Source organism: Primulina huaijiensis, chromosome 17 (assembly GCF_012295235.1).
Source record: "Primulina huaijiensis isolate GDHJ02 chromosome 17, ASM1229523v2, whole genome shotgun sequence".
Taxonomy (NCBI): domain Eukaryota; kingdom Viridiplantae; phylum Streptophyta; class Magnoliopsida; order Lamiales; family Gesneriaceae; genus Primulina; species Primulina huaijiensis.
Window position 1 is genome coordinate 6,424,094 of NC_133322.1, and position 17,144 is coordinate 6,441,237.

General features: G+C 34.6%; 2 protein-coding genes and 1 long non-coding RNA gene across 3 annotated transcripts; 1 reads left to right on the plus strand and 2 right to left on the minus strand.

The window, feature by feature from the left end:
- Positions 1–10,539: 10,539 nt before the first annotated feature.
- On the minus strand, positions 10,540–12,579 carry LOC140963098 (uncharacterized). Its single transcript, XR_012172658.1, has 5 exons — positions 12,441–12,579; positions 12,222–12,357; positions 11,869–12,140; positions 10,778–11,767; positions 10,540–10,652 (listed from the first exon to the last, which is right to left on the minus strand). It is a non-coding gene; the product is annotated as an uncharacterized lncRNA (long non-coding RNA).
- On the plus strand, positions 11,480–12,957 carry LOC140963096 (1-aminocyclopropane-1-carboxylate oxidase 1-like). Its single transcript, XM_073422330.1, has 3 exons — positions 11,480–11,631; positions 11,711–11,934; positions 12,068–12,957. Exons 1-3 carry the CDS (start codon positions 11,530–11,532, stop codon positions 12,669–12,671), a joined length of 930 nt encoding a protein of 309 aa, XP_073278431.1. The 5' UTR covers positions 11,480–11,529; the 3' UTR covers positions 12,672–12,957.
- Positions 12,958–13,027: 70 nt separating this feature from the next.
- On the minus strand, positions 13,028–15,433 carry LOC140963097 (uncharacterized). Its single transcript, XM_073422331.1, is given in 4 exon segments — positions 13,028–13,789; positions 13,792–14,029; positions 14,031–15,038; positions 15,173–15,433. Coding segments are annotated over 3 exon segments (819 nt in total). The 5' UTR covers positions 14,559–15,038; positions 15,173–15,433; the 3' UTR covers positions 13,028–13,736.
- Between the last annotated feature and the right edge of the window lie 1,711 nt (positions 15,434–17,144).

The following is a 17,144-nucleotide window of genomic DNA, read 5'->3' on the forward strand; positions in this document are numbered from 1 at the left end:
CTTTCATTTCAAATTCTTCCTTCAAGTATGAAACAACTTCTTGAACTTCTTTATTCGTTCCAATGATGTTTAAATCATCAACATATACATCAATAATTACGCATCCGGATGTTGTTTTCTTAATGAAAACCAAAGGGCATATTGAATTATTTACATATCCCTTTTTCATTAAGTGATCACTTAGCCGATTATACCACATTCGTCTGGATTGCTTTAACCCATTGGATGATCTTTGGAATTTCACAAAATAACATTCTCTGGGTTTTGAACTTTGTGCTTCAGGCATCTTAAATCCATCAGGGATTTTCAGATATCTATTACTATCAAGTGATCCATATAAGTAAGCTGTAACAACATCTATAAGACGCATTTCTAAATTTTCAGATACTGTCAGGCTAATCAAATACCGAAACATAATTGCATACATCACGGGAGAATACGTTTCGTCATAATCAATTCCAGGCCTTTGAGAAAAACTTTGTGCAACAAATCGAGCTTTATATCTTACGATTTCATTTTTCTCATTTCGCTTTCGAATAAAAACCCATTTGTATCCAACAGGTTTTACACCTTCAGGTGTAAGGACTATAGGTCCAAAAACATTACGTTTATTTAGCGAATCCAATTCAACCTGGATGACATCTTTCCATTTTATCCAATCCTGCCGATTTTTACATTCACCAAAAGATTTTGGTTCATGATCTTCATTATAATTTATGATGTCGATTGCCACATTATAAGAAAATATATCATCAATTTCTTCTATATCTTTTTGGTTCTATATTTATCCATTATTAATATAATTGATAGAGATTTCATGATTCTTGTCAGTTTGTGGTTCTGACAGAATATTTTCATCATCATGTGTTTCTTCAGGAAAAACATTCTCTATTTTGTGATCATTGTGTTTCTCTATGAATTTCTTTTTCGAGGATTTTTATCCTTGGAACCGACTAGCCTTCCACGCTTCAGGCGTTTTACGACATCATGACTTTGTTTCTTTGGAATTTCAAGTCGAGCAGGAGCATTTACAGCATGTATATATGATTTAGTTACCCTTTTTGCATCTGTAAATGCATCTGGTATTTGATTTGCTATTCTTTGCAAGTGCACATTTTGTTGTACATATTTTTCACATTGTTGTGTTCTTGGATCCAGATGTAACAATGATGATACATACCATGTAATTTTTTTTTCGATATGTTTCTTGGTTTCCCCTAACATTGGAAAGATTTCCTCATTAAAATGACAATCAGCTAAACGTGCTGTGAACACGTCGCCTGTCTGAGGTTCAAGATATCGAATGATTGATGGACTATCATAACCGATATCACTTCCAATATTTCTTTGAGGTCCCATTTTCTTTCGTTGCGGTGGTGCAATAGGCACATACACCATACATCCAAAAATTCTCAGATGAGAAATGTCTGGTTCTTTACCAAATGCAAGCTGCAATGGGGAGTATTTATGATATGCACTTGGTCTGATGCGAATTAATGCAGCAGCATGCAAAATTGCATGTCCCCTATAGACATAGGGAGCTTTGTTTTCATAATCATTGGTCCAGCAATCATTCGCAGACGTTTAATCAATGATTCAGCCAATCCATTATGTGTATGTACATGAGCAACAGGATGCTCAACAATGATTCCCATAGACATACAATAATAATTGAAAGTCTGGGAAGTAAATTCAACAGCATTATCAAGTCTAATTTTCTTAATTGTATAATCGGAAAATTGATTCCTCAACAATGATTCCCATAGACATACAATAATCATTGAAAGTCTGGGAAGTAAATTCACCAGCATTATCAAGTCTAATTTTCTTGATTGTATAATCGGGAAATTGATTCCTCAATTTTATTATTTGAGCAAGTAATCTTGCAAATGCAACATTTCGAGTTGACAATAAACATACATGTGACCATCTGCTGGAGGCATCAATCNTATAATCGAGTTGACAATAAACATACATGTGACCATCTGCTGGAGGCATCAATCAATACCATAAAGTATCTGAATGGTCCACATGGTGGATGCATTGGTCCACAAATATCACCATGAATACGTTCAAGAAACTTTCACTACAACAAAAATGGCTTTTCGCAGCGCGCAAATTCGCTTTGTTTTCCAAGAGAACATGCTTTACATTGAAACTTATTATTCTGAAAGATCTTCTGGTCTTTCAATGGATGACCATGTGTATTTTCTATAATTCTTCGCATCATTGTTGAACCAGGATGTCCTAATCGATCATGCCAATTGGTTAATATTGAAGAATTATCAATTACCATGTTTGATTCAATGGGACGTATATGTGTATAATGCAATCCAGTAGGGAGCATTGGTAGTTTTTCAATCACATATTTCTTTCCTGATTTATATGTGGTAAGACACATATATTTCTCATTCCCTTCATTCATTGTTTGAGTATCATACCCATGGGAATATATATCATTAAAACTCAACAAATTTCTTTTCGATTGTGGTGAATATAAAGCATCATTGATCAAAAATTTTGTACCATTAGGTAACAAAAATTGTGCTTTACCACATCCTTTAATCAAGTCTACAGGACCTGATATTGTATTCACCGTTGTTTTTGTTGGTTTTAGTTCCAAGAAATATCTTTTATCTCGGAGGATAGTGTGCGTTGTACCACTATCNTCTTTCGTTGAGGTGGTGCAATAGGCACATACACCATACATCCAAAAATTCTCAGATGAGAAATGTCTGGTTCTTTACCAAATGCAAGCTGCAATGGGGAGTATTTATGATATGCACTTGGTCTGATGCGAATTAATGAAGCAGCATGTAAAATTGCATGTCCCCATATAGAAATAGGGAGCTTTGTTTTCATAATCATTGGTCTAGCAATCATTTGCAGACGTTTAATCAATGATTCAGCCAATCCATTTTGAGTATGTACATGAGCAACAGGATGCTCAACAATGATTCCCATAGACATACAATAATCATTGAAAGTCTGGGAAGTAAATTCACCAGCATTATCAAGTCTAATTTTCTTGATTGTATAATCGGGAAATTGATTCCTCAATTTTATTATTTGAGCAAGTAATCTTGCAAATGCAACATTTCGAGTTGACAATAAACATACATGTGACCATCTGCTGGAGGCATCAATCAATACCATAAAGTATCTGAATGGTCCACATGGTGGATGGATTGGTCCACAAATATCACCCTGAATACGTTCAAGAAACATTGGTGATTCAGTTTGGATTTTGGCTGGTGATGGTCTTATAATAAGTTTTCCAAGAGAACATGCTTTACATTGAAACTTATTATTCTGAAAGATCTTCTGGTCTTTCAACGGATGACCATGTGTATTTTCTATAATTCTTCGCATCATTGTTGAACCAGGATGTCCTAATCGATCATGCCAATTAGTTAATATTGAAGAATTATCAACTACCATGTTTGATTCAATGGGACTTATATGTGTATAATGCAATCCAGTAGGGAGCATTGGTAGTTTTTCAATCACATATTTCTTTCCTGATTTATATGTGGTAAGACACATATATTTCTCATTCTTTTCATTCATTGTTTGAGTATCATACCCATGTGAATATATATCATTAAAACTCAACAAATTTCCTTTCGATTGTGGTGAATACAAAGCATCATTGATCAAAAATTTTGTACTATTAGGTAACAAAAATTGTGCTTTACCACATCCTTTAATCAAGTCTACAGGACCTGATATTGTATTCACCATTGTTTTTGTTGGTTTTAGTTCCAAGAAATATCTTTTATCTCGGAGGATAGTATGCGTTGTACCACTATCAGGTATGGAAACTTCAGCTTGGTTCATGGCATTTTCCATATTTGAACTTCAAAAAAAATATGCAATGAAATAAAATTACTAACAATACATTTATAAAAATAAAATACAATACAATACATATTTAAAAATATAACACACTATAAAATATTATCATATGAATACAAGAAAAATAAATTATTGTACATTTATATTCCACCAGTATATTGTTCATTTTCAGAGAAATCATTAAGAAAATCTGCAGCATCAATATTTTTCATTTCTATCCCACCAACATATTGATGATTTCCAGAGAAATCATTATGAAAATCAGCAGCATCAAAATGAGTTGAATTACTCAAACGGTCACTGCGTTAAGTGAAGTTGGTCTATTTTTCTTTCCCATTTATCGATTCTTTATAGAGCTTGCAAAGGTGCTCGGGGGCTCGACAAATACGAGACCAATGTCCTGGAGTGCCGCATCTGAAACAAGAACTTTCAAATCTTTTCGAGTGATTTTCATTAACACTCATGTTCTCTTGATGCCTTTTCAGTGGGTGGTTCGTGACTCCCTTTTGAGATGAGTTATAAAAATAACTATCTCGATTGTTTTCAAAACCACGGCCTCGACCACGACCATGACCAATTCCACGTCCACGACCACGACCTCGACCTCGACCAAAACCTTGTCTTTGAATTTGATTTTGGTTTCCAGGTTTAAATTCATTTTTACTTACAGCATTTACTTCTGGAAATGCTGTTGATCCAGTGGGTCGGGACTAATGATTTCTCATTAATAGCTTGTTGTTATTTTCAGCCACAAGAAGACAGGCGATGAGTTCAGAATATATCGCAAATCCACGCACTCTATATTGTTGCTGTAGAGTTATATTTGATGCGTGAAACGTGAAAAATGTTTTTTCAAGCATTTCTGATTCTGTAACCTCATGTCCACAAAATTTTAATTGCCAGATTATTCGATACATCACCGAATTATAATTACTTACTTTCTTAAAATCTTGGAATCTCAACATATTCCATTCATCACGGGCGGTCGGAAGTATAACTTCCCTTATATGTTCAAATCTTTCTTTTAATCCTTTCCACATAGCCATGAGATCTTTTTCGATGAAATATTCACATTTCAAACCTTCATCAAGATGTCGGCGCAAAAATATTATAGCTTTTGCTTTTTCTTGTGATCAAGATATACCATTTTCTTTAATAGTCTCGCTTAGACTCAATGACTCAAGATGCATTTCTACATCGAGAGTCCATGGCATATAATTTTTCCCCGTAATGTCGAGTGCAATGAATTCGAGCTTTGCCAAGTTAGCCATGGTGGTACTAAAAAGAATTATGATGCATTTTATTAGTTAATGAATATTGCAATACAAAGTAATGGATAAACAACAAGTACAAGCATTCGTAAAAATAAAGAAAACACACGAGGAGGATATTCTCCGATAAATACAAGACTCGTGAGTATGATAACCAAAGTAATTAAAAATAACTTTGTGAAAGCCATCTTTTTTTTTCCTTCAAAAATTTGATGAAGAAGAGAAAGTTGGAGTGATTGAATGTGTTTATGAGATCATATTTATAGGGCAAAAACTAGCCGTTTTGTTACCGTTTATGACCGTTGGTGTACAAAAAAATAAGTGTATGTATTTGTATAATTTTATGGTAATAATATGGTGTATATAATATTAGTAATGTTTTAAATAATTATGTATATCATATCACAATATTATAATGAGGTGTCATAAGATATTTTGTTTAAAAACCTTATAGACTTTTATACTTGTCGTATCCCTTACCGGGAGTGTGGGATGTCGTCTTAACATCCTCCCAGGATTTATAACAAGTTTTTTCAAAAATTTATTTTATTATAACATTATATTATATATTAAGTATATATACAATAAATAAATAAACAGTAAAATAAATATTATTACTTTTGTTACCTTTTTCTTCTGTTTTGGAGCTTAAAAAAATATGGAGGACTTTTAGAGCTTCGTGCTGATAACGTGTTGTGAAAAAGTAAAAATTTACGATAAAAAGTAAAAATCTCAAACTCTCAAAATTATCACACTACACACTTTATAATATTTTTCTCTCAAATCAATTGTGATTTTTTTCACAAATGAGAGATCTATTTATAGAAAATTTTTACAAATAATCCAAAAATAAATTACATCATTACCTTCATCATCACACACAAATTTCAATATTCAACACCTAATTTTCAACATTCAAATATTCAACATTCAATATTCAAATATTCAATATTAAAATATTAATTTTCAACAATTTCTCTTTTATTAAAAATTAGTAAAGGTCCATAAGTATTCAGTGTTCAGAACCTTATTAATTATCATTACAATTTTTAAATCTTAAATCATGATAAAAATTAGACATAATTTATTAATGATTTGAGGTTGATTTAATATATTATATATGTTTGGATTTTTATTTTTTTTTAATGGCCAAGATGTGAATTAAATATTAAAGAAACAAAGTATTGACTAAGTTGTCTAAAATGCCCTTTCGTATTTGAAGTATAAATTATTATTATTAAATATTCGTAATGTGTATCGCTATATTTTAATAATTGTAGTCCATAATTTATGTAGAGTAAATCTCTTGTGAGATGGTCTCACGAATTTTTATATGTGAGACGGGTCAACCCTACCGATATTCACAATAAAAAGTAATACTCTTAGCATAAAAAGTAATATTTTTTCATGGATGATTTAAATAAGATATTTGACCCACGAAATTGATTCATGAAAACGTCTTTTTATGATTTATGTAGGGAGGAAATTTATGATAATTTTTGGGTTTTGATTTTCCATTTGAGAGAGAAAATATAAAGCCCACACAATGAAAGGGTATTAATAGGCAATGGGCTCTGTAATATTAGAATGAATATCGAGCAGCCTATGAACAGAATTACAAATGAAGAGCGCCTTAAAAAAAAAATCAGTTTGATAATCCGAGATGTCAAAATGGGTTAGCGGAGAGCGATTGCTCCTTTTTTGGAGGATTGAGAAATTACTAACATAACTCAACTATTTTAGGTTGCAGAGTAGGTCGAACATGTTGGCTTCTCGGTTTTCTCGTGCCCAAACGCAGCGGAAGTTTTAAAAATTTATTTTGACATTCAAAATATTTGGACACTCGTATGGTTTAAATTGAATAAATATTCATAGGGAGTTAGAAAATTTTACCTTTAGTGAAATTTTCACTTGACTCCAACTACTCCGGTATTAGCGTACGTAGCTCTTGTTGTAAATCCATACGAACTTTCTTCGATCTCCGAATCAGGTCCACGATCGGATTATTTGTTCCTCTTCTAATTTGCACTAGAAAATTAGAAGATGTTTTACGTAGAAATAGAATACGAAGAAGAAATCGACTCAATACTATAAGCCGAATTTTTCTTGCAAAAGAAAAAGAATTTTCGAGAGCCTTTTTATCTTGGAAGAGCCGAAAGAATTGTTGTTTTTCTTGTTTTTCTTCCCACCGAATGCATGCCATTATAATAAGGATAAGAAATCTTTAATTTCATACTAATCATTACTTTACTTAATTAATCCAATTAATTAAGTTAATGATATATTCAATCCAATTGTTTCCACCGAATGCACTATAATAAAAATCATTATTATATTATCTAATCCATACTTTACTTAATTAATTAGATTAATTAAGTTAATTATGGATTCTAATTGCATGCATATATTAGACCAATCTCGATGCATATATATATATTTCGATAATATTATGCATCAATATTATTTTTTTTTGTGCAAGTTTTTAAATTATGGTATCATGAATATTTATATATTACATAAATCAATATCATATTTAATAAAAACTTAATGAGCTATATTTTAACTTAATTAAAATATAATTTGATTATTAAAACCCATTTGAACTTTAATAAATTAGCATGATGTACTTATATTCTTACAAGCCCATGATCCATGCTCCCATTACATTAATCTCATCATAATCCCGATCAACGATCCAATATCATCGATGTGACAATTTCAACTTGTTTGTTATTATGATGTACACTTTAATTTCAAGATCACCAATGTCTAAATAAGGCGGGACAATTACCTTTGACCGTCTTTAGCAGTCATGCTCTCAAAATTTCTATAAGCTTTTATAAACTTTATTTATAAGCTTATCGATTGATCATATCAAACTTATTTCTTGTAAATTCAACTCATTGAATTTATTATCTCAACGGGAACAAGTAAACCAGTGCTTGTGTGACCCTCAATGGTTCAGGGATACAGCTAGCCGTGGGTTCACAACTCTTTGTGATTCAGGACATAATCCTTTATTCGGGCTTACCCCAATTTCCCCACATTCCATGCACCAACATTTGATCATGAGAATGTCAGAAATCATTTTCTGATTAAACCCATCGAATCATGGTAAGAGCGTACGGAAGCATCGCCCCATGATTCCCTAGGTATCACTGATAGTGCCTGCAAGAACTAGTCGATTATGATTAACGTACAGTACGGTCCTTTCATCTCATATATCCCGATCGAATCTGCAACCATTGGTTCATCGAGGGTTACGTAATAATTCGATAACTATGTGATACATATAAATAATGACATCGCATGTACTATTTGAGAACTCCTTCTCTAAAGTATATCTCATACTCTGGCTAGAGATTCCACGCACAATTATTTCATCAGATCACATAGGATATCCACACCCGTAGGTGAGCGGTGAATCCCCGACTACAATGCACTGGCTCCTATATGTGTCGCAACTGTACCCAATCTCGCCACCTGATGACTCTCCTGGAGCCGATAAACGAGTCAAAGCACAGCCCTAGCATATAAAGCCTCACTGTTGTCCCGAGTCGTAAGGATTAATGGTGTACAATCATAACCACAGACTTATCCTCTCGATGAATGATAACCACTTGGAAAGTCCGAGGGAGGGTTGTTCGGTATAATCATCATATGACTATACATCTGCATGTTTGGACATCTCTATGTCCTTACCAAGAAACGCGGTACACAACATCACAGATGCTAGTCTCGAGCTCAAGCGACCTTTATCCATGTTTTAGGTGGCTGAATCGACTAGGAACGAATTTAGATTATACAGTGTTTACAAATGAGTTTCAACATCGAATTACGATTCATTTGTATTAAAGTATAATCAAGGACTTTATCTATGCTGATTGCATAGATATACAGATAAATTAAAATGAAATCATTAAAAGTTAAATTATATTAAAATAAAGATTGTTTATTTCACTTGAGTCAATAAATTTCCTAATTAACCGTTGGCTTGCAGGGCATCGACTCTAACAGAACAGACAGACTTAACCAATTTTATGTGTAATTAGACGAGTTGGATAGACTGGACAGTAACCCACAACAACCCACAATTAAGTGGCAAGGGGCTCGGGTAAGGTGGCGTTCGGATCGATGGACTTAACCTATTTTGACAGTAACCCGCAACAACCCAATATGAAATTTAATTTTTTTAAATGGCCTAAATCAAAGTTTAACTAAAAATGTGATTTATTCGCTTGTCCTAACAAATCAAATTTCATTTTCTTTTGCGATCTAGAGTGAAAAAACTTCACGACAATGATTTTATATCCGAAGAAGAGGAATTTCACTGTAATGATATTAAGTTAAATTAAACAATGGTTTAATATCCTAAAATAAAAAACTTTATCTTATTTTTTTTAGTCATGTTCTCCTCACTTATATCAAACAATGATTTATTATCATAAAATAAAAAAATAGTTTAAAGATATTAATATATAATATTACTAAATATTATAAAAATCAATTTAAAAAAAATCGTCTAGGCTGATAGGCGCAAGACGGTAGGTAGTCGCCCCCTGTCTATCGTCTATCATTTTTTAGAACATTGTTTCTAACAACGGAGATGTCTCATCGGGAAATTTCTGGTGGTCTCTCATTTGTTTATTTGTATTTTCAATTTTCAGACGTCTTACAAGAAAATTTATTTGGTCCTTTTCATGTATTTTCCGAGCTGATTCCACATTCGATCACTCCAAACCCTAGCCACCATTCGACTTTTATATCAAATATGACAAAAAAAAAAAAAAATCACCGTACCAAGATTTATGATTCTCGATATGAATAAGGAATCGTATGCTTTTCATGGGAATAAATCGAGCGACTTTTCATAATAATTCATATTTTTCAACACAAATTTTAACGATGTTAGAGAAACGATTAATATAAGGTTGACAATAGTAAATGTGAAAAAATATATAAATTTTAATTTTTTTATTTCAAATTAAATTTTGTTATTTTTTTTTATAAAAATTAACTTCTATTATTTAAATATTAAACAATTCATAATTTAAAATTTTTAATTCTATGATTTATCGGTTTTATTCTTAAATTTTATATGTTTATGTGATATAATTAAAATTATAGTTAAAGACCTACACATTTTCTTGTTGAATCTCATATTAAATCCGCTTAAACTGAAGCTTGATCTTGACGTTTCTTCATACTTCAGGCTTTTTAATACTTTGTTTGACATATGTATAATAGATTAAAAATTATATATATTAGAAACCAAAAGGAATATATTAAAAAACAGATTTTGTCTATCATGGATTATGTGATTTATGGATTTTCCTTAAAATAACTAAGCTGACACGTCGGAGTTGACCGCTGGAACAAGATGGTGGTGCCTTACATCGCAGACGGAGTTCATAGTCAATCACATAAGAAAATGTAAAATTCAATCCCAAAGCGCCCATTGGAAAAAACAACTTGGATTCATTTCCCCTTGGCTGTTGCACCTCATTCAATGGCACACTGCACCTAGTTTCTTCAAAAATAATGAATTAAAATGCAAGAAGCCATCAACTACAGTAAATAATACTCAACAGAAAGCATATAATAATCCCAGTTGACATGTAAAAATATTCCGGGAGGGAAGGAATCACATGAGTGATAAGGTCAAAAGTAGAATCCAATCAAACAATATGAGTTGAGTAGGGATAACAATAATAATCACAGGAGTACATCCGGTGAGATTACGACTGAGTGGTCTTCGTCGTTGGATCGAGCCAATGTATTTCGAAGCCATCCAACAGCTATTATGCATCGAGTGTGTATGGTGAAAAACTTGAAACTCTGTATATTTTTTTGCCCAAGCACGTTATACTGCTACCCTGACTCATGCGCTGCGTATCCTAGAAGATGGAACTTATATTTTTCGGATAATAAGATTTTGCACTTGTACTTCATGCCGTCCGGACTTGTCGTTCGCTACTTCTGAAAGCAAAGACATCCCACAAGCAAAGATCTATGGCAGGAACACGATAGATTTGTTTGCAAGTCAAATAATTGAAAATCAACTAAAACCACATGGAGGGGGTGGTGATCTGAACATGGACTTATTTTTAACTGTTTTGATCTTCCCAATGCAACCAATAACTCTCCTTTCAGTAAGGTTTTAACTACCATTCATGAGAATCAACTGTTCTAATATAAAAATGGTTTCTTTCTCCATTACATCGAGATATGTACACTGATTACATAGATTACCTTTAGATATCGACCTACAAAAATATGCCTACTACTCCTTTGTCGATGCCCTATATATATTCCTCCAAGTTAGAACATCTAACTCATTCATAATCACAGTTGAAATAAGACATCCATTCTCTGATTAAAAAAAAGAAGACGAAAGGAGATGGATATCCCTGTGATTGACCTCAACGGCCTCGACGGTGAGAAGAGAAGTGAAATGATGGCACTTCTCCACGAGGCTTGTGAGAAATGGGGTTTCTTTATGGTAATGAAAATGATTTACATATTATCTTCATTGAGTATTCATGCATTTCTTTCAAACTTGAGGTGTTTGCTACCTGCAGGTTGATAACCATGGAGTTGATAAAGATCTCATGGAGAGAGTGAAGCACTTGATGAATCTGCATTATAAAAACAATATGAAAGATGAGTTTGAGAGCTCAGAAATGGCAAAGAGATTGGAAAGCAATGGATTTATCAAGGAAAAAGATTGGGAAAGCACCTTTTTCATAAAGCATCGCCCGAGTTCTAACATCCACGAGCTTACCGGCCTCTCGATAGACCTCATGTGAGTCATTAAAATAGCAAATGAATATTCAAGATTCTCTCAAAGAACAAACAAGATAGATAACATCTAACTTTACTGAAATTTTACTACCATCTCGAGTGTCATCTGGAAAATCATTGCAATTTATATGCAGCAAAACAATGGAAGAATACATCGATCAGCTAATTAAGCTGGCGGAAAAGCTTTCAGAGTTGATGTGTGAGAACCTGGGAATAGAGAAGAATCACATTATGAAGGCATTTTCAGGAAGTCAGGGTCCTTATGTGGGAACAAAAGCGGCAATATACCCTCAATGTCCACGCCCTGAACTTATTAGAGGCCTTCGAGAACATACAGATGCTGGGGGTATAATTCTCTTGCTCCAAGATGACCAAGTCCCGGGTCTCGAGTTCTTCAAAGATGGGAAATGGGTGAAAATCCCGCCTTCCAAGCAGAACAAGATATTTGTTAATATTGGTGATCAGATCGAAATATTAAGCAATGGAGTATACAAGAGTGTAACACACCGAGTTATGGCCATGAAGGATGGTAACCGGCTCTCCATTGCCACCTTCTACAACCCCGCAGGAGATGCGATAATTTCTCCGGCACCAATGCTATTACTTCCCAATGACATATGCTTCCAAGATTATCTGAATCTTTATATGAAAACCAAGTTTGGAGACAAAGGTCTTCGGTTTCAGTCCCTGAAGGATTCGGTCAATGGACATCAAAGCATTCTTACCACAGAGGACTGATAAAATTTCTTCTTCTTTCCATCTATGTAATTGTCATGTCACCCCGTGTGTGTTGTGTCACTCTTTCTCTCAGTTACCTCTTTTTTTTTCTTTTTTCTCTTTTGTGGCTCAAAGTTTAAGTGAAGCTGCTGTACTCTGCTTCCTTAACTTTAACCTTAATAAAATCAATGTTTGGGTGTTTAAGGTGTAAAAAGTTTGAGAATGTTTGAACTAGTTAAGTGTCTTAAGATCTTTTAAAAGCATTCAATGTTTAATTTTTTTATCCAAGCGTCTCCAGAACTGTTAGCTGATAAGAGTAAAAGCTCAGGTATGATGTACATGAAACTGAAGAGATATTTTATTAGACCATAGGTTCAAGACCAGAGTCCAAACCCAAAGAGTAGCCTTTTAATCAAGTAGGAGAGCCTTCCAAACTTAGCAGATGTTATTTATAATATTGGACACTCCTTCAGAAACCGATGTTCATGGCAGCCCACTCTCAACGGTTTTCACTTATTCAACATGTACACACTTTAATCCAACCTATAATGTGAATAGGAACCACATTATCCACAACGGCCACCCCTTCCTCTGTGTCCCCTATCAATGAAACTAACAATAGTACGTCATAGACCCAAGAGAAGTTCAAACTCGAAAACACTGGGTACTGGTCACTCAACAATTTCAGATGGAGCTGACATGGATCATAATACATTGGTCTCTTACTTTAAGTGTGAAGAAATAATGCTGATGACAATTCATGAAGCCTGTACTGCAACAGAAATCATACTCTTCATTGTTTCATTTCACGCAAGGAATCAAAACTGCTATTTATTTCAATCATAATATCTATCCTATGTTATTTTCCATAAAGCCTAATCATTACCACCATAGATTTCTAGGTCAAGATACATCTTAAGAGGAGAAATATGGCTTCTCAAAAATAAACCTTACAGGGGGGTATTCCTCACAAAAGTTCAGCAAGATAAACATGTTGGACCATACAGAACTCAACCTAGAGCTCTCCAGATAAGCATGATGGGATCACAAAGCACATGCAGAAAATTTTATTAATGCCAAGAAAGGCTACAAGCCAGACAATTTTAATAATACAGATTTGGTTACGAGGGTACTAATATTCGCAACAACTGCAGTTGCCAAAAGTTGGGAAGCCCCTACAAGGGAGCACATTTCATGACAAAGCATAAAAGGAAATTGCCAAATTTCAAAAACTTTGAATACTTCTCTGCAAATTCACATACTGGGAAATCGACTGAATCTAGAGTCAACTTAACATTAAGATTCAAGATGTTCTGAAATAAGCAAAACAAAAATTCCGTCCACACCAGTTCATCTTTAATTAGGCATCGGTGATTGGGATTTGGGAAGGCATATTAACTTCAAGGCTCCTTTATATCTGCAAAGCAATTTTTGTCACAATGAGGAAATACGAGAAGGGTGCAGAGATTCCTTAACTATCCTAGTAATTACATCACAAATCAGATTGTTGACTCAATCGTTCCATGGAATCAACAGAAATAAAAGGGAATACTCAGCAGATCTCTGATGCACCTAGCAGTATTCTATTGTGGAATCCATTAGCACACGAGCCAAAGGTTCGTGAAGAGCAAGAAACTTAGGAAGAATAACCGAGCATAAAATTTGACTCGGACAATCAAGTACATCTCCTTCATTTCCATAAGACAAATGGGAAATTAAAACTGAAGAAGTATTGTCATCTGTATTCCATGGTTGAATCAAATTTAGAACTGCCAAAGAGTTTCCTTCATTTCTGATGCAAAGTTCACGAATTTCCTTGGTCAGTTCCACGGCGTTTGTAGCAGAATCCACATATAAAAGTCGGTGTTTTAGAGATTTTGCCGCATTTTCAAATCTCAACATTAGCATCTAAAGGCTCATCAATGGCCATTCCCTCCACATCATATTCTTCTGCCACTTCATCCAAATCCCTCTTTCTTCTCCTCGTTCATACCATACCAAAGGATAATTCATCTTCACGACCACCTCACACGCTAGAGGGTGTTTCAAGATTTAATTCATCCGACGAAATAGGAAGCCAAGAAAACAATGGCTCATTGTCTCTAGCAATATCCCTTGCCAATCGGCACCGTTTGAAACTCGTCCTCCACATGTTCTTCTTCAGAATCTAAATTCAAATGAGAAATCCATCGATAATTAGACACAAACACCAAGTCAAGAAGCTTTTCTGCAGCTTTCTTCGCTCAAAAATCAAGATCTTTTCCCTCGTCCAACATAATTCTGACAATTCTACACAAGTCCTTACTGCAGAACCTCTGATAATCACACGCAAGAAATGACCAGATTCAGGCCTGAACTAAATCAAGCAGTGTTTGTATCAACATAACCCTGCTCATGAACCAATAAAAATCGACACTTTCAACAAACACACACACACACGCACTAAAGAAAATGCAAAACTTCACAAAATCTAAACGCAACATCCATAGAAAACAGTATAAAAAAAAACCCATTTGGCTTACCTTTTCTCTTGATTTGGAGTAGAAGAAACAGAAAAATTAGCTCCTGTTGGTCTGACGTAACACACCTGGAGATTTACTCAAACACATCCGTTGGATCAATGTGGCACCTACATGTTTTCATATAGGATCCACTTATCAAAAAGTTATTACCCACCGCGAGTGGAGCACATTCTCTCGCAATTATTTGGGACGACTGCATGCATACCTTAGGATTAATCGAGCATGGGTCTCACTTGCTCAAGTTTCTGTCCATTACTCACACGATATATAAAATAGTTTCAAATGTTGTTTGAGCTCTGTTAACTGGCGTAGACTTGCGATATCCATGTTCACTTGGGGAGGTCACCATCTCCGAACAAATTGAAGGGTTGTTACTCTAGGAGTCGATCTACAGTAATAGGATTATATTTTCGGTGTCCCTGAACGTGTCGGGGAATTACACCCTCGAAGCCAACCTAGATGATAATATAGTACCCAAAAATACGGAATAAAATAATCAACAAGAACACAAAGATTTACGTGGTTCACCCAATATAGGCTACGTCCACGGAGTACTGCAACTTTTATAACTTGAAGAAATATTACAACAAATGTATACACCAATACACTCAATATTTCTCACTCCCAACCTGAGTATACCGAGAAAATAATTTATCTAACTCACACAAGAGAATTATCGCACTCAAGAAAAAAAATACACTCTTTTTTTCTATACACTCTCTTTTTATCAAAGCTAAAAAGCTTTTGATTTTGGGATACTATAACTGAAAGAATTGAGCTCTATTTATTCTCTCCAGCAACTTTTGTAAACTTTCCGATGTGGGATGTCATTTTGTAATATTTTATTTAATATGTGGGCCTCATATCTCACCTAACAATTCTCCCACTTGAAGACTTGATTTCAATCATGTCTTCACACCATCATTGCAGCAGCTCATATAACTCCATTTATCCTTGCAGTCCAACTGAAGTTGAACACAACTTCAGTTTGTCCATGGTTACCGTCGTCGTGAGCATATCGGCTGGATTTTTACTTCCAGGAATCTTCTCCAGCATCAAGACTCCATCTTCCAGCACTGATCTGATGAAATGGTACCTAACCTGTATATGCTTTGTCCTAGCATGATAAACAGGATTTTTTGCTAAATGAATAGCACTCTGACTGTCACAGTATAATGTGCTATCTTCAAGCTTCTGACCCAATTCCTCAAGAAAAGATTTCAACCATATCATCTCCTTGCTAGCTTCTGTAACTGCAACATACTCAGCCTCAGTAGGCGAAAGCGCAACAATCTTTTGCAGCTTAGACACCCAGCTTACAACTGTACCACCTAATGTAAACACATATCCAGTAGTACTTTTCCTTCCATCCAGGTCACCACCCATATCGGCATCGACAAAACCCTGTAAGCCAAATTTTGATCTCCTGAAGCATAAAGAACAACTAGCAGTACCTTTCAAATACCTGAGAATCCACTTAACTGCTTCCCAGTGTTGCTTTCCTGAATTACTCATAAACCTGCTCACAACTCCCACTGAATGTGCTAAGTCTGGTCTTGTGCACACCATTGCATACATGAGGCTTCCGACAGCAGAAGCATAAGGAACCTTATTCATATAAGCCTGCTCCTGCTCCGTCGATGGTGATTGTGCTTTGGTTAGTTTGAAATGACTAGCCAAAGGAGTACTCACAGATTTAGCTTCATCCATATTAAATCTGCTAACCACCTTTTTCACGTACTCTTCTTGAGATAACTTCAAGAATCCATTCACCCGGTCTCTGAAGATCCTCATTCCAAGGATTTGCTTTGCAGCACCCAAATCCTTCATGGCAAATTCCTTTGATAAATCTTTCTTGAGTTTATCAATTTCTTCCAGACAAGCTCCAGCTATCAGCATATCATCTACATATAGCAGTAGTATGATATAAGAACCGTCAAACTTTTTCACATAACAGCAGTGATCAGCTTGA